Source organism: Podarcis melisellensis (assembly GCF_964234715.1).
Source record: "Podarcis melisellensis genome assembly, chromosome: 15".
NCBI lineage: Eukaryota > Metazoa > Chordata > Lepidosauria > Squamata > Lacertidae > Podarcis > Podarcis melisellensis.
This window is the reverse complement of record NC_138532.1, coordinates 32,001,048-32,018,363: the sequence shown is the minus strand read 5'-3', so window position 1 is coordinate 32,018,363 and position 17,316 is coordinate 32,001,048. Positions and strand designations below refer to the sequence as shown.

At 46.6% G+C, this 17,316-nt stretch overlaps 1 protein-coding gene across 2 annotated transcripts in view; it reads right to left on the bottom strand.

The window, feature by feature from the left end:
• Positions 1 to 17,316, bottom strand: part of ZZEF1 (zinc finger ZZ-type and EF-hand domain containing 1) — a 72,971-nt gene that overhangs the window by 19,239 nt on the left and 36,416 nt on the right. For both annotated transcript variants that reach the window (XM_081890097.1, XM_081890098.1), the window contains exons 28-42: positions 17,220 to 17,313; positions 16,017 to 16,518; positions 14,864 to 15,028; positions 14,342 to 14,461; positions 13,442 to 13,603; positions 11,559 to 11,688; positions 9,789 to 9,927; positions 8,387 to 8,552; positions 7,203 to 7,468; positions 6,374 to 6,525; positions 5,270 to 5,444; positions 3,471 to 3,607; positions 2,300 to 2,574; positions 1,113 to 1,287; positions 787 to 919 (exon numbers count right to left, since the gene is read on the bottom strand). In XM_081890097.1, coding sequence (XP_081746223.1) covers positions 787 to 919; positions 1,113 to 1,287; positions 2,300 to 2,574; positions 3,471 to 3,607; positions 5,270 to 5,444; positions 6,374 to 6,525; positions 7,203 to 7,468; positions 8,387 to 8,552; positions 9,789 to 9,927; positions 11,559 to 11,688; positions 13,442 to 13,603; positions 14,342 to 14,461; positions 14,864 to 15,028; positions 16,017 to 16,518; positions 17,220 to 17,313 — 2,791 coding nt within the window. The remainder of the gene's footprint in view (positions 1 to 786; positions 920 to 1,112; positions 1,288 to 2,299; positions 2,575 to 3,470; positions 3,608 to 5,269; positions 5,445 to 6,373; positions 6,526 to 7,202; positions 7,469 to 8,386; positions 8,553 to 9,788; positions 9,928 to 11,558; positions 11,689 to 13,441; positions 13,604 to 14,341; positions 14,462 to 14,863; positions 15,029 to 16,016; positions 16,519 to 17,219; positions 17,314 to 17,316) is intronic.

Here is a 17,316-nt window from a genome sequence, read left to right as displayed (position 1 = left end):
AGAATATAGAGATTTTGTGGTGCCTCAGCATTTATTTTGCCAAACGTGCCCTGTTTAAGCAGCCACCTCTGAGCTTCTGTCTAGAAAAGTAATGCATAAAAATGGCGATGCGTGCAAAGAACCAAACACCTGAAACCCATTCTCAAATCCCATCCCATTAATTTCCTGCAACGGTGAAAAATGAACTGCCTTAGAAATAATAAAAGAAAATAGGATTCATGGGGTTCCACAACAGTCTTCGTGTTGTGTGGCCATCACTCTCATTCATTCATTCAAACATTTTGATTCCTTCTGCCTGCCAAGGTCATTTTTACTTGTGATCTATGCCTTTATATGGATTTGTAATGATGTGCATTTTATTTGCGGGGTGGTGGTATGCAGCTAAGTTCCATTCACAGCAGACCCATTGAAATTAATGAACATGACCTCATTACAGCCATTAATTTCAACAAGTCTATTCTGAGTAAAGCTTAAGTTGAACACCAACCTGGGTGTTGCATTTGTTTTTACTGTTTGCATTTTAATACGCTGTTGTGGTGTTGTGATTTTAAACTGTTGCCCTGAATGGCAAAAGGACACCAGAAGGGCAAGGCAGAAAGTTCTGTGTGAAGGAAGTAAAACAATTCATTCATTTGTTAACCAACTAACACGAGCCACTTCTTTAAAAAAGAAAAAAAAAGGAAGTGTTCTAGCCCTTGTGACTGTGAAGGCAGCTAAGAGCAAAACCAAGTGGTGCAGGAAAGGAGGATCATGCTGAGATTAAGTTGAAAGGAAGAGGTGTAGAACCTGCTTTTCTCTTCCGTGTTTTCATGTCCACAACCACCGCCCTGTTCTTCTCTGTGAAGTGCTTGAGGATGATCACGTTGTGGGCCTCATTTGCGTTGTCCATATACACAGACCGGGTCCCCATGCACAAGACCTGTAGGCAGCGGAGAGAGAAAGAGAGCAGAGAGGAGATCAAACTCCAGGCAAGGATTGACCACAACTAACTTTTATTCATCCTCCCCTGCCCTAGCAAAATGCATTTTTGTTGTTGTCGTTGTTGCAATTGTGGCAGCGCTCCCTGGGAAATGGTTCCGCAGCGGCAGTGCTCTAAAGCTCAACGCACTCACCTCTGGAAAGCCTACAAGTACCAGCAAGGTAAAGATGTTGGTGTGTTTCAGCTGGAAGGGCAGCTGCTTGATGCAGTGGTCTGTGAACGCAGCAATCACATTGTGCCATTGTGCAGAGGCGTTCAGGGCTCGGAGGATGTCGGCCATAGTGCATGCCCAGTCGAGGCCTACCCGGCTGCAAAACAAAAAGTTTGGGGTTTTCTTAGGCTGAGCAGCCCATTTAGCTGTGTGTCTGTGTGCGCTATTCATGCACCAGTGAGGTTGCCAAAATGACAAATGACTCCAATGATCAAGCAAAGGCACACTTCCCTCTGATGCTTAGCAGATACCTTAATCAAGGGTGGACAAGCTTTCTTGGAAATGACAGCTGGCCTCCCCCCATAGAAACAGCATGCTTGGTACACTCTAGGGCAGTGGTCCCCAAATCTTTTTGGGCTACTGCCCCCTCCATGGGTCCACAAACTCATCCCCCCTGCCCCCTGCCCAATAAAAAGCATTATTCAGGATACTGTAGTCGTTTACACGGCCCGCTAAGAATGATAATAACACCAAAAAATTCAAAACAGTAATGATAAACTGCACATTCATTCAAAATCCAATCAAAACTATTTAATTAATTCAACAAAACTGATGAACTAGACCCAGCTATTACCGATAATGAGATATCTTGTGAAAACTCAGAACCACAAATACAAAGAAATGTGACTATAGCTTTGAAAGCAATCAAGAGCAGTAGAAGGTGTTACACTTCAGCCTCTAGCCCCACCTCCAATGCCCTCTCTGCCACCACCTTGCCAATTCCACCACCCCTGGGGTGAGGGGGTACTGCTCACTGCTGCAGGGTAAAACCGTCACCTTCTGAAGACCTACAAAGCTGAACCACAAACCATAACAGCTTCCACTAACCAGCTCATGTTGCCAGGATAGAATGGGGACGGGTAAATGCCCCCTCACTATGCCAGAGTCCAGGCTGGTGCAGCAAAGAGGCCTGGATCAGGCCTACTGTAGTGATACGGCAACAGCAGGGCCAGCTAGGGGCTCAGTGGATCCTGTGCTTGCCCAGTGCCCCAGTCCATGGGGGTGTCTTGCACTGGCTCTTGCAGGCGGGGAGACCGCCTGCAATAACTTCTGTCCACCTACGGTTCCCTATTCCAGGATTAGGCAGAGGAAAACTTTTTTCTATGTACCTGTCCAGGCAAACCGCTCCCAAGCTGAAGAGGAGATGGGTCGTCTTCCATCCTTCTGGCACAGAGGACCCATCGGCAGCAACGAGGCCGTGCTTGGCCGAGAGGACCGTGGTCACGGCAGCGTCTACTTCTGCAGGCATCAGCCTCCGAATCAACTGGCCTAGGAGCCCCAGGGTTAAGTGGTAGGTTTCATTCAAATGGCCAGCATTCGAGATCACAACTTGAAACATGAGCGGGAGGATCTGGTCCAGGTTCATCAGAGACATCGTCGAATCCTGCAGAGAGGGGAGAAGGGGGCAGGAAATCAGAGGACTGGGGATGTGCTTCACTCCTGTTCTCCGCTTCCAGTTTTTGCCTACTTCCAGCTGGGAATGGACTGCTGGTCTCACCTGAAATGTGTTTGTAAGGTAAAGGTAAAGGGACCCCTGACCATTAGGTCAAGTCGTGGCCAACTCTGGGGTTATGGTGCTCATCTCGTTTTATTGGCCGAGGGAGCTGGCGTACAGCTTCCGGGTCACGTGGCCAGCATGACTAAGCCGCTTCTGGCGAACCAGAGCAGCGCACGGAAACACCGTTTACCTTCCCACCAGAGCGGTACCTATTTATCTACTTGCACTTTGACGTGCTTTCAAACTGCTAGGTTGGCAGGAGCAGGGACCGAGCAACGGGAGCTCACCCCGTTGCGGGGATTCGAACCGCCGACCTTCTGATCGGCAAGTCCTAGGCTCTGTGGTTTAACCCACAGCACCACCCGTGTCCCAAAACAAATGTGTTTGTAATGGGTGACAAGTCAACACCTGGCCTTCAAGGCAAGAAATGTTCTGAGTCAAGAGCACATAGCTCTTTCCTGTCCTCACTCAGTCTGTTTCCTGCCTTCATCCAAGGTGGGCTGTCTATCCAGCTATTTATTCACCTCTGCTTTTTACGAGCAGGCCCAAGGTGGATGGATCAGCCTCAGGCTGTCCCATTCAGCAGTCAGCTGCACTCTCCACACCCAGTTGCAGGTTCAGGTGGTTTGATGGGGTCCCAAGGATGGGAAAAGGACACCCCCACCGCCGACTTCTTTGTCAAGCCTCTGCCCTCTTCTCCTCCAGCTGCTTTACCCACTTCCATCTTCTTGCCACCCAGAAACTCCCTGGCTTCCCTTCACCCAGTTTGTGCAGATTCTTACTGATTTCAAGCGAGGCAACATGGCAGCCAGCAACCCAAGAATCCTCTTCTGGGAGCACTCGGCAAATATCTCCTCTTGGCTAGGCATTGCTTTCGCTTCAGCTCGGCATGGAGTCAAAATGTCGGCAACTTCAGCATCTGCAAAACAAAAGAAAGCAACATAAATTTCTCCAAATTGCAGAATTGTCATTGCTGTTGAGGTAGCTGGTTCACAGTGCGCTCCCTCCGCGTGCTTGACTTTCTCTCGCTTTTGGCACTGACCATGGTGCAGCATTGCATCTGCAATGCGATAACCGTGGTTAGCTTTAACTTTCCTTATATTTCCTTATATTTCCTTATGCCCTGCAAGATCAGACCAGAGGACCAAGAGTCCTGTTTCCTACAGCAACCAACCAGATGCCCCTGGGAAGCCCCTCACAGGAAATGAGTAGATCATGGTTAATCACCAACAGATGGTATTGAGAGGCATGTCTCAGATCACTGAGGATACAGCCATGGATTGATATTTGAGTACCCTGTCAGCAATATGCTGGTGTCACACAGCTCTACTTCTCCTTTATATCTGCAGGTGAGGCAATGGATGTGCTAGACCGTTCTCTTGCCTTGGCAATAGACTGGATCGGAGCCAACAAACCGAAGCTCAGTCCAAGTAAGACTGGGCCACTGTTAGTGGGTGGTTCCCTAGAAAGAATGGATGAGAGGTGGCCTGCCCTTGATGGGCTTACATTCCATCTGAAGGAGCAGGTACATAGCTTAGGGATACTCCTTTGCTGTCGCTGGAAGCTCAGGTGGCATCAGCTTCGGCTGGTAGTCCCGTGGTGCCACTATCTGGACAGGGATAGCCTAACTTCTGTTGCCTATGCTCTGGTAACCTCGTAAGCCAGATTACTGCCACGCATTATACCACCTCTCCCCATATGAACCAACCCAGACCCTGTGATCATCACCTGAGAGCCTTCTTGTGTCTCCCCCACAAGAGGCCCAGAGTGTGGCTCCCCACTTATGGACTGCTCTCCCCATGGAACTTCACCTGGCATCTTCATTATACAGCTTTAGGCACCAGGCAAAAGTGGTTGTTTCTTATAACTAAGCCTTTGTCTGATTAACATTCTATGTCCTTCTAAACGTGTTTGTAGGAGGGTGGTGTTGGTTTTTTATTTGTTCTTGTTCTTATTATGTGTTTTGTGTTGTTGTTTTGTATGTTTATGTTGTGATCTTCGGATGCAAGGCGGGCTACAAATTTAATAAATAATAAATAATAATAATAATAACCCCTTTAAAAGTCCTCTAAGTTGGTGCAATGCATGGTGTGAAGCAGCACATCTTCGAAGCATCTAGCCTCACTTTAGCCAGTCCTCCAAGCCACCTGCACTCCCAAGCACAGCATCGCTTCCTATTTGCAGTTTAGTGCTAATCAAGGCTTACTGCAATGTTCATATTGGTAAACTATGACTAGCACTTACCTTTCCTCTATTAAGTTCTCTGAACATGCATAAACTTCTGCTCAGAAATTATTCCCTCTCCTTCCACCAACTCATTTCTCCACATTTAAGATAAATATAGTTTGTAAGGCTGCTGGCTAGGGTGTCTTGAAAGGCACTTGGTACATTTTAGGCAATTTAAAAATGATTACTATCGACTACATGTTATTACCAGCTGCAGGCGCAAAGTAATTTTGATGCCAAACAATGACAGAGCCACCAACTTAGAAGATACATGTTCAAATGATAAAGGAGAAAGACATTTAAAAACAGAGTAGTGACTTGTAATTCCAGGAACCAAAAAGGAAGTGATCTTTACCTGCAGATATAGATTCCTTCGCTTGAAAATCTGAATTAAGGTCAAGCTTCTCTCTCTCTTGTGTTACCACCTCCTTTTTCAGTGGAAGGCCGTTGGAGGGCTTGCCCTCCGTTTTCACTTTCTGCGCTTCTTCGGTATCTGCAGAGGCCTGGGTTTCACCAGCGTTTCCATTCCCCTACGAATAAAGGAGAGGTGAAAATTGCAACAGTGCTCTTATGCAGTTGGCAAGCCTGACTTGTCAAAAGCTAAAACAAATAGCAGGGTGGAGAACCTGCAGGTTTCAACTTCACCAAACTGGGCTGCCTTAAGAAGGTTCTCCCCCCTCAGCCAGAGGGATTTGTTTCCACTGAGTCCTGATCCAGATGGGTCCCTAACTTCCAGAGCATAAGGAATTTGATAAGGCTGTACTCCATCCTTCCTGGGATGGAGGAAACTCCCCAGCTGAAAAGCGAAGGGAGTGGGTGGTGGTGATTGGCAGTGTAGGTGTGCGGGAAAGATGACGTGTGCGCTCAATGAATGGGTGCGCTTGCCATGTTCCTCATGAGATGAGACCTTTGATTTCTACACTTTTGAACTATTAGCTATCAGCCTGAAATTACCACAAATACACAAAACCAAGGTGAAGTCAGATTCAGGCCCTGGGAAGCCATCATTCGTTCCACCCACCTCTCATTTCTCTTTGTTAACTAAAATAGGATTCTTCATCAATAACAATATTCACATGTGAAGGTATACCACTGTTAATCGTTTGCTGTGAATGTGGAGCTCACTCCCACCTTCTAGAAAACAGGAGTCAACACCCTCCTGTTCTGCCTTATCTGCTTATAAGCTGCAAGAATCTGCAGGGCAGGGCAGCTTTTGCCTACCCGGTATATCCTACAGCTGTTTTGGTTTATAACTCACAGCAGACCAAGCCAGCATGGCCACAGGATGCTGGGGCTGAAGAGAGTTGGAGTCCAAAACATCTGGAAGGTACCATCTACACAGAAGTTGGTACAGGCAGTCATTACAGCTGCAGAGAATCATAAAAAACGACACCAAAAGAGGGACCAGTTTGAAGCCTCTTTCGTTTACATTGAAGCATTTTTAAATATATATATTTACGTTGCAGTGGGCGAAAGATGCAGATGTTGCCTTATCGGTTTCCATGGCTCTCTCACTAGTGCCGTCTGTGGAATTTTCAACTGATAGTATCCCCTTTTCGGGTAAAGATTCGCTTTCTGGCAACATGCAGAGCAGAGCGAGGCTTTTCAAACCTGGGTGTGGGGGAAGGAAGATAAGATGATCCAAAAGCGGAACATGAATGGACCAGATCCTAAATGTGTACTGGGATGAGGGTAGAGGAAAAGCAGGAAATAAATCCAACTCTCATCATAATTAGAGCAAGTTCTGGAACCTGAGGATTAGGAAAATGAACTCTGTGCCTCCCTCACCCCTCAGCAGTGTTCAAGAATCCAGACCAGCTCATATGGGGTTTACTGCCACTGCTGAAAGCCTCCCTTCCAAATTATTCTATTCCCTAGCCACCAGGGATGGGGAAAGGCAGCCTTATGGACTGAACACATACACCGGCAAAAAACCAACACTCCTACGATAAAGCATCCCACCGATGCAAAAAGTTAACCTCTGCAATCTCCATCCCAAAATGGAATTCAGATGCAGACCTTATGGCAGGGCGCAAGGATCTCCATACGCTGCTGAACTACACTTCCCATCAGCCTCAGCAGGCATGAACAGTGGCCACGGATGAGGGGAGTTGTAGTTCAGTAACAAGCAAAGGGACAAGGCTCCCCACTCCTACCTTACAGCTTTATATCGAAGCAACAGGCCTTAGTGCGTGGGCAGAAACTATGCCTGGGATAAGCAATGTGTCGTCCCCCACTCCCACCGATGCTCTGCCCTGGGTCTGAGCAGCCATCCCCACGTCCTTCACCTTTCCCATGCTGCACTTTCACCAGGCAGTCCCCAATCAGCTGGATGCACTGCTGCTGCAGGGCCCTGGCGTGGGCGACGACCTGGGGGTCAAGCGCCTCCTCGCCATCCCCTTGCTTGCCGCTCGACAAGTCGGCGCTGTAGAGAGCCAGAGCAGAGAACAGCAACCAAGAGTAGTTGTGAAGGTAGGGCTGGATGAGCCGATGGCGGTCACTGATCCGGATGGTCATCATTGGGTGCGCTGTGACGCTGTGGGTGGGCAGGTGGCTAAAATGGAGGGGAGGGAGGAAGAAAAAGCAGAACTTCTCGTTACGATGGGATGGCTGGCACTGCTACTAGAAAAATGTCGACAGGATGCATGTGACTGCCTTTAGGCGCAAAGCGGGGTTGTGCTCTGCGGGGCACACGGGCACAATACAAGTCTCTGCAACCTGGACTGTCATCTTCTTTCTTGCTTATTTTCTGAAAATGCTTACAACATACAAGTATGCTCCCAACCCCCTCAAAAGTACTGCTAAATCCATTTGGGATCTGCACAGTTCCTGGCACTGGAAACAAATTCATAGGGCAAGGATGTAGAGGTACCCTATTCCTAATGTGTCAGATTAGTAGGTTCAGGGGCAGGGTGTTCATAAAAGAAACCAGGTACATCCGGCAAGCGTGTGGGCTCCCCACCCCTGACTCAAGCTAGATTGGGAGAAGTGCTGAGCAAATTGCACCTGCGGATTAGCCAGGATTTGCCCCCACCCCTCCACCTGATAATGCCAAAAAGTAAAGGTAAAGGTAAAGGGACCCCGGACCATTGGGTTCAGTTCTGGCCAACTCTGGGGCTGCGGCGCTCATCTCGCTTTCTTGGCTAAGGGAGCCGGCGTACATGTGGCCAGCATGACTAAGCCGCTTCTGGCGAATCAGAGCAGCGCACGGAAATGCCGTTTACCTTCCCGCTGAAGTGGTACCTATTTATCTACTTGCACTTTGAAGTGCTTTCGAACTGCTAGGTTGGCAGGAGCAGGGACCGAGCAACAGGAGCTCACCCTGTCGCAGGGATTCAAACCGCCGACCTTCTGATCTGCAAGTCCTAGGCTCTGTGGTTTAACCCACAGCGCCACCCACGTCCCAAAGTAGGGGTGCCCAATTCCCAAGCGTGATCCCGTTAAGATTCAGAAGGTTGTGAAGGCACAGTACCTCTCAGAGTACTTCTTGGCGGAGTAACATCCAAAGCAAAGGTCAAAATCTTCGCACACGTTGCAGTTCATGCGCTGCCCAACGATAATGCCCTGGCAGTGGTCGCAAGCATATTCCATGTTGACCATGTCGTGGTTCGCCTCGTGGCCTTCGGGTCTCACTCCGCCTACATGGGATGCAAAGGGACAGCAACGGGTGTTCAAAGCAGCCACCGTTCATTCAATCTCTACACCACTCTTGCAGCAGAACTGTTGAATAAAGCCGTTTCCTCAGCCTCTGCTGCCTAGTACCTTCCAGATGTTTTGGACTACAGCTCCCATCAGCCTCAGCCAGCACATGGGGGTGTAAGCTGTAATGCCAAACATCTGGAGGGCACCAGGTTGGCAAAGGCTGATATGTTCCGATTTCTCTTTCTTAAACAGGCTTAAAAATGACCCTTTGGGGTGCACACTCAGTGTCTTTGCATGGGCCAAGAGCCAGAAGGTTCAAAGTCCTTGCTGGTAAGACTTTTGAATGGCAAAAAATTGAGATGTTTTGCTTGCATGGAAAATGCCTTGCTGGATGTGACCAAAGACACATTTAGGTTCCATCAGCAGCCCATTGGGAGTCTCTGGGGAACTTGTGAGAGATGAAAAAGCAGCACTTCTTCTCCACTGCGTCTGGTATTCTGAAGTTTACTGCTTTGGGCCATGGAGGTTCCATTTAAGTATCACGACTTATCACCTGAAGAGGCCAAGGCTCCAGTTCAAAGCCTGTCTTTGACACTTCTGGGTCCCCTTGGAGCAGAGAAATGGGGAGCTGGTGGCCCTCCAGATATCGCTAGAATGCAGCTTCCATCAGCCCCAGCCTGTATGGCCAAGGGTCAGGGATGATGGGAGTTGTAGTCCAGCAACATCTGGAGGGCCACAGCTTCCTCGTCACTGCCCAAAACCACAAATAAGCTTGGGTTGATGCGAGTTGGGAGTTTAGAGAATAGCTAGAGGGCTGCAGGTTCCCCATTCTTGCCCCCAAAAATAGAATGAGGAGAGAGAGAGTGTGAAGGGAAAAGAAGGCAGTAGATAACTTGAAGTCCCTTTTCTCTGCTGGGAAAACAGGCCAGTAGTAGTTGTTGAATGTGCTGGGAATCCACATAACATCAATCCATCTATACACATACACACCACTACTTGCAAATTATAGTATTTCCATGTTTTACACCATACCCCTCCTTTTTCTTGTGTGGACAATATTGCCTGTTTCAAAATTCAGAAAATGTGGAGCCATTTTTTTAAAAAGTTAATGCAAAAGGATCTCCTTTGATGTCTACTTTTTTAAAAAAAAGGAAAAGAAAGATGTTAAACTACAAAAAACTGAGCACCCCCTTTGAAGAAGAAATGATGCCATTTCTGGCCAGCCGGCTTACCCAAAAAGCACGTTTTGCAAAGATCCATGTCGTTGCACTGCAAGCAGCGGTAACGATGCCAAGGAGCGATCTCATCACACCCGTCACAGGATATGTCCACGTGTAACAGGTCGCAGTAGCGGGCAATGAACATGTGCATCTGGAACGAGACATGGAAACGCTTTTCACGGGCTTGCTTTGCAGAAAACTTTAAACAATAAAATGCCACCATCTTGACTCTGCCATCATCTGTAGCATGGGCAGATCAATATATTTCTGATAGAAACCACTGAATTGTAGAGTTATTCTTAAATATTTTTAATGAACATTTTGCTTTGTCTTTGAGCTTTGACCAGTACTGCAAAATCCAGAGAAGTGCAAAATCCGAGAGGTAATTGTGTTCCAAGCCACAATTAACTTCAGGAGGTGCAGCATCAGGTCAGTCCATATCAGAATATACTATCAGAAAATTAATTCCATGCAAGCTACAATGCCTCTAGATCAGGCATGTCCAACAGCTCGATCGCGGGGCACCCTTGGTCGATCATTCCCTCCCCCCAAAAAAGCTAAAAAAGCTTTGGGTCTCCTTGCCCAAAGAAACACAACAACCTTTGGGTCTTCCTCCCCAAAAATCCAATGGGTAGATCACTGCCAGTTATTTTATAGTGGGAGTAGATCGCTGTCTCCTGGGAGTTGGACATGCCTGCTCTAGATAATGGAACAGGAACTGGGAAGAAAGCCCATCACAGGGAATCATCAGGTGGGAAGAACTTGAGTTTTGCAAAGCCTGGAGGGCTTTGAGGGGAAAAGCAGATGGATGCAGAATTGCTTCTCAGAGTTTTGCTCACTCTCTCTGCACAAACAGCGCTCTCAATTAATGCCAAGAGAGAACTTGGTTTCAGCCCCAAGGAGGCTTCTGTTTCTAAGAGCCAATTCAGGTGCAGCCTACAGTAATATTTTGAAGTAGTATCATGAGCATATACAACTCTTCCAGCTACAAACAAAGCTGGTTACACACTCCCCGCACCCCCAGATTCAAAGCTATTCTGTGAGTGAGCAATATTTTGGAACTTAGAAGTACCTAGCATGCACATTCTGAGTTCCCAACTCCATCCGCCTATCGGTGTTTTCAGCCAATGACTAAAATGTGGTTTTTTAGTCATGCTGCTGGTTCATTAAAGTAGCTCTGTGAAAGGGTTTTAAACCAGCTGAATCACATATTTTAATGCATTTCTGGTATTCTCCTCCGCCCTGCCCCCTGGCCCCCATTTTGAAAGTTTCACAATGATAATGATATACTAATGTTGTTATATGGTTGTTTTTAATTTGCTGGCTTGGGTGGATTTGACCCCAAAAGGCATCCTATAAATATTTAAATGCATAGATAAAATAGAAGGCAAATCAAAAATTGACAGCTAGCTAAAAAGTCACGGGAAAATGAAACATAAAAATGCCTTCTGAATCCCAAATGGGGGGGGGGGGGAGAGACTGCACGCTCCCAGAGCCACAGGGTGGACTTCATAGCTCAGCAGGTTTGAAGGAGCATCTTTCAAAGCCAATGTCAGCCATCTGCCTTCTTGTGTTCAGGATACATCCTCCCTTTACCCCATCCCACAATGTCATCTCCAGTTCTCGGAGTAGGGTCCTTGGGCCTCTCGTACGTACCGCCCCAACCCCTGCTGGCTACAATATGCCCATCCATGCCTGCCCACTCCACCAGCTCTGCCTCCACCTGCTCTACCTCTTGAGCCCTTCCACCAAACCCAGACCAAAAGTTTTCATTCTACTGGCCTTCCTCTGCTTCTCTGGATCAGCCTGGCTTATCTTGTCGCACCAGCTTTCAAAGACTCCTTCTTGACACTCGTCCATCCACTCGGAGTTCTGCTTGTAGTCTGCGAGTTCCTCTTCCTCGCTCCACTGGCTAGGAACAAAGGCACAAAATTAAATGCTTTCTACTTAGAACGGCAGGACCAAAACAATGGGGGAAGAGGGGCTGCAATGTTTAATGGATTAAAAGCCATTTGATTCAAGTAAAAAGAGGCCTCAGGTTAATATGCTTCCAATATCTTAACTGCAGCCTGACCCTGGTGTTCCAGATTAAAAGCCGAAGAGAAGAATTGTTCCATGAGTCAACCACAATTATGCAAATTAATTTCATTAATGCACAGGATTGCCCCTGCCCCTTCAATCTGGAGAAAGTGGCAAGCCTGGAAGCTTGGAGGGGGTGGGGCAGGGATCTCTCTTCTACAGTCCCGCTGCTCTTTTGAGGGTCTCCATCTCAGAAACGCAACAAGCATAGGTCAATGCGTGGTCAGGGACAAGATCCTGCAACTTAGGGAGAATGCAAGGGCCCTGAGAACACTGCACCACTGAGGGAGTCCTTTAATGCCCTGGTTTGTGGGGTGCCCTCACCAGACAGGCTTACTCAGTGCTCTGCTGTCAACCTTTCAGCACCAAGGGAAGACCTTTTCATTTCCCCACGTTCCAGCATTTTTAAAAACTGTTTTCTGTTGTTGTTTTGCTATTCAAGGTTTTATCCCTATGTTCTATTTTTAAAAGTCAAGTCAACTATTTTTCACACTTTCACATGAGCACATTTGTTAATGGGTGGCACAGAAAAACTTGTTGTACTCCCATTTGTTTTCATAATTAGCACAAGGACTAAGCCTATCAATTTAACCCTCTTTAGGTTGCCTATTAAAATTAATGCTTTAAAAATAATTTGGTCTTCTTCCAAATAATCTCCTTGGAGTGCCTGCTCTAAGTGTCCCCCACTGAATTATCTGAGGCCAGTAAGGGGTTTTTTCAGTGCTAGCACCATACTTATGGAACAGCCTCCCCAGGGTTTACCCAATGCCAGCTTTGTGATATTTCCAGAAATACCCAGGTCTTTTAAATAGCTGGTGCTGTATGACCTTCTATGTTTTTAAATCTGTGTTCTAACTTTGGAGGAGCAAGGATGCAGGTTTTGATTTCATGGTTTTATGACCTAATTTGCATTTCCAATGAGTTTAGAATTATTTCCTGTTAAACCACAAAGAGAACTTTATGCTGTACTGGAACAGCATACAAATGCCATTAATAAACGAAGTTTTAAAAAGTGGGCTACTCAAATGCCTAGCCCTACCAGAAACTCACAACCCCTACGAGCCATAGGAACAAATGTGGAATCCTGCAATGCAGGCAGTTGATATATTAATCCAAACAACAAACATCTCAGTCTCAAAACACTTCAAACACGAGGCTCTCCCACTTAGGGAAAAAAGAAAAACAAGGCAACTGTATTTTTTTTTTTTTAGAGAAAGCCAGCTCTTGTAAGAAACAGTAACTGCTTTGAGAAATATCTTTATTTTGCATTATTTATTCACTCGTCAGATTTCTATCCCACCTTTCAGCCAAAATCCCCTCGAGGCAGTTCTGGGCAATTCCTACAAATGCACACGCGACTTCCCAGCCAAAATTATCTCACAGGCTTTCAAAGAATCAGAGTTGGAAGGGATCCCAAGGGTGACGTAGTCCAACCCCCTGCATTGCAGGACTCTCAACAGGTGGTCCCCCATCCAATTTGAAACCATACCAGACCCTGCTTAGCTTTGCAAATGTGCTAGTCATTTTGTTGCAGCACCGATAGGAGTGTCAAAGCAAAACAAACCCAGGTACTTGTCCCAACTTACCAAACTATGCTGTCATGTGTACTTATGTTCTCTCGTGACATGTTGATAAGGAGGTGTGGCAGCTGTATATCAACAAAGAAGGAAAGGTCACTTGGCTCCCAACCCATGTCCAAGAGGTGAAGGAGAGACGTCTGCACGCAGGACAAGGCAGGGAGCAACGATCTAAACGAACAGGGAAGACAAACCAGGGCAGCGCAATTAAAACACAGAGGAGCTGCAAGGTTGCAGGTGGCAAAAGCGAAGGAGAAGGGACAAACGACCTTAATTTCATTTGGGGGGGTAAAGGGGGCTATGACCAAAGGAGACAACATGATGGAATTTGCACATAGTGTGGAGGGAAGCAACATTGGAAACAACCTGATTTTTCTCCCTTGTTCATAATACAGAGCCTTTTCTGTGGCAGCTGCCCTACTGCGGAATTCCTTCCCAAGAGAGATCAGACTGACTCCTCCTTCCCCTTGTTATCCTTCTGCCAGCAGGCTAAGCAAGACCTTCCTCTTCAGACAGGCCTTTGAATACTAAGGTGCAGACGAAGACTGACCACTGGGCTGCTGTCAGGGCAAACTGCATTTAAATTGCTGGTTTTAAATGTGTTTTATTAGTTTGCTTTTGTAACTTTGTGTTTTATAAAGTTTTTAACAGCTTTGAGCTGCCTTGAGTCCCAACTTGGGAGAAAGGCAGGATATAAATACCTTAATAAGTAATAAATGATACTCAGAGTGATGCAATAAAATTGATTGATAGTAAGTTATGGGACAATAGGATGTACTCTTCACACAACACCAGGGACAATTATCATGGTGGTTGGAGTAAAGGAGTCTTACAAAAATAAATAAATGATCTTGTATACTTTAAGAGAAAGAAAGAAAGAAAGAAAGAAAGAAAGAAAGAGGTCCATACTTCTCATCGAGGTCGTTAAATCCTTTCAGAGCGTTGACCAAAAAGAGAAGAAGCTGGTAGTAAGATTCCCGTATTTCCCGGTGCAGCTCAGACCCACAGCCTTCCAAGTGTGCAAAATAGCTGGAAAAGAAGATATATAGGCTGCTGAATTGCATTTTATAAGCCTGCCATTGTGTAATATGCCCCAACAACCATAGCTACTTCAATCTACCATTGCACTGACACCAGAGCAGAGGGGCAATGAGAAGAACCAAAACGAAGGATTGAATGTGGGTGGGGGAATACATAACTTGAGCTACTCCCAAGATCATCCATTAAAATATGACAGTGCTAAGTGTATGACAGGTTAACCGTATTAAAAAATATTTTTTATTAAATATGCTGGCCTCGGGTACCCCCATCAAAGGTGTAGGCCATACTAAGAATGATAGACCAATGGTTGGACGCATTTCACTCTCTGCTAACCTGAGCTAAAAATGAACAACTGCCTATGCCTGAAGTGCAGCTTCCCACATGTCTTACTTTGTGAAGTCTTTTTGGCAAGCCAGGAGTTCCAGCAGGAAGATGATGCAAGGTGGGGTGAAGCAGTGAGGCTGGCTGAGGGATTCTAGGCACTGGAGGATCATCTTCAGCACTTCCAAGATGCTTTTGGCTTGAGCTTTCCTCAAAGCAAGGACTTTCAGAACGCTAGGAGAAACACACACACACTTTCCTATTAAACCTTTTCCTGCATTGGCACAAGGGGATGGTGCATTAACCCACACCGATGAGCTTCTCCGTCAACAGAGAACTGGTGATGTCAAGAAGCCTAACAAAGTGGCAAGTGGTGGGTATTTATTGAGCAGGACAAAATTTGGCAGCAACGGGATGACAACACGCTACATGGCTTTATGGTTTGTTATAACAAATGATCTCTTTCAGCTTCTGCCTTCTGGAAGAAGGTATAGGGCCAGGACTAGCCGCCTGAGAAACAGTTTCTACGCAAATGCAAATCTGGTTCTAAACGAGGCATAAGGGGTCTCTATAGTATAGTGTATTTTAAAATGGGGTTTCAGAGTTTTTAGGGGTTTTTGAATGTTTTATGTAGTTTTGTAGTAGTTTTATGTAGTTTTGTAGTAGTTTTATGTAGTTTTACAATTTCATTGTTCTGCATGGGACAAAGACAATAAAGATATGGTATATCGTATATCGTATAAATCGTATAACAGGGTTTCCTGATATATACACAAAAGCAAGAAAGGCTGTCACGTACACTCGCCCACCGGGATGGAATTCTCAACTCAAGAATACATTTCTATATTTTTATGCACTGTTTAATATACGTAACCCCTAGGCAGTTTATGTAATGTGTTAGAACCAAAAACAAATACTTCTCACAAAACATTCACTGTTGAGCACATATTCTGGGGCAAAACACACCTTGTGCCATACTGCGGTTCCTCGTATCTGACTGGCCACTGTGAGAACAGGATGCTCAACTAGATTGGCCATTGGACTGATCTAGCAGGGCTCTTCTTATGCTCTCACTGTATCCTATTGTTCAGCAATTAGCACCACAAGCCAAGAGGAAGGAGCCGAACAAGCAAATCTCAAACGCCCCTTGAGGTTTTTCTGGAGCCTCTATTTAATGAGATGTCCGGTTTTTCTTACCGGCACAAAATTGGATCTGGCTCACCTTTCATGAGAAAGAGATTGGTCCTTAATGAAGTCCAAGGTGTGTTTCAGGATGGGGTATTTCTCCTTAATGCTGGGCACAGGCTTGGACTCCTCCATGGAGCGGAAGGAGAGGAGCCGGAGCCTCCCGCGGCTGAATGGAGGCTTCCGAGTGGGAGTGGAGGGAGGGGACAAGGCATCTTCTTGCTCTGACAAGTTACTGTCAAGGGATTTGCTTTGGGACGCAGGAGACACTTCTGTCTGCGGCGAGTCTGGCACCTGCTTCCTCTTTGAGCTGGAGGCTGTGGCCTGACCTGCCTCCGGGAAAACAAAACCAGTCACTCCAGAGACGGGGGAAGAATCTGATGCTTGGAAATCCGCTTCGACGACAGAGCTCGTCCTCCGACGTCTGTCTCTGTGGCATCGCCCAAAGTCCTCTGCGTGATCCGTGTCATGGCCTTCTGCCTTGGTCCGTGCAGGCAGAAAACTGAGCAAGAGGTGACTTTTCTGGATGCACTGTTGCGCTGCAATAGGAAGGCAACAAGCGCATCATGAGAGCGGTGCAACTGGGCTCCTCCTGCTCTGTGCATCTCGTATCAACAGATGAAATGTTAAGTATTTCATAAGTGCACGGCCTACCTTACAGCTCTCGCTGTAATAATAATAATAATAATAATAATAATAATAATAATAATAATAATAATTTATTTGTACCCCGCCCATCTGGCTGGGTTTCCCCAGCCACTCTGGGCGGCTTCCACAAAGACCAAAAATACACTAAGATATCCCACATTAAAAACTTCCCTGAACAAGGCTGCCTTAAGATGTCTTCTGAATGTCAGGTAGTTGTTTATCTCTTTGACATCTGGTGGGAGGGCATTCCACAGGGCAGGCGCCACTACCGAGAAGGCCCTCTGCCTGGTTCCCTGTAGCTTTGCTTCTTGCAATGAGGGAACCGCCAGAAGGCCCTCGGTGCTGGATCTCAGTGTCAGGGCTGAACGATGGGGGTGGAGACGCTCCTTCAGGTATACTGGGCCGAGAGTGTTTAGGGCTTTAAAGGTCAACACCAACACTTTGAATTGTGCTCAGAAATGTACTGGGAGCCAATGTAGTGTGATCACTTCCTGCCTGGGATGCCAGGGGGTGATATTGATCGATGTGGCTGTCTGCCACCCATGGGAAAAGCAAGAGGAGCAAAGAGAGGCAGAAGCACAATGACACTTACCAAGGCTCTCCGGGTTCACCTCGCTCACCTCAGCAGCCTGCTTCTCCTCCCCATCATTTCCCTGGTTCACGAGGAACTTCTGTTTCATTTCTAGCTG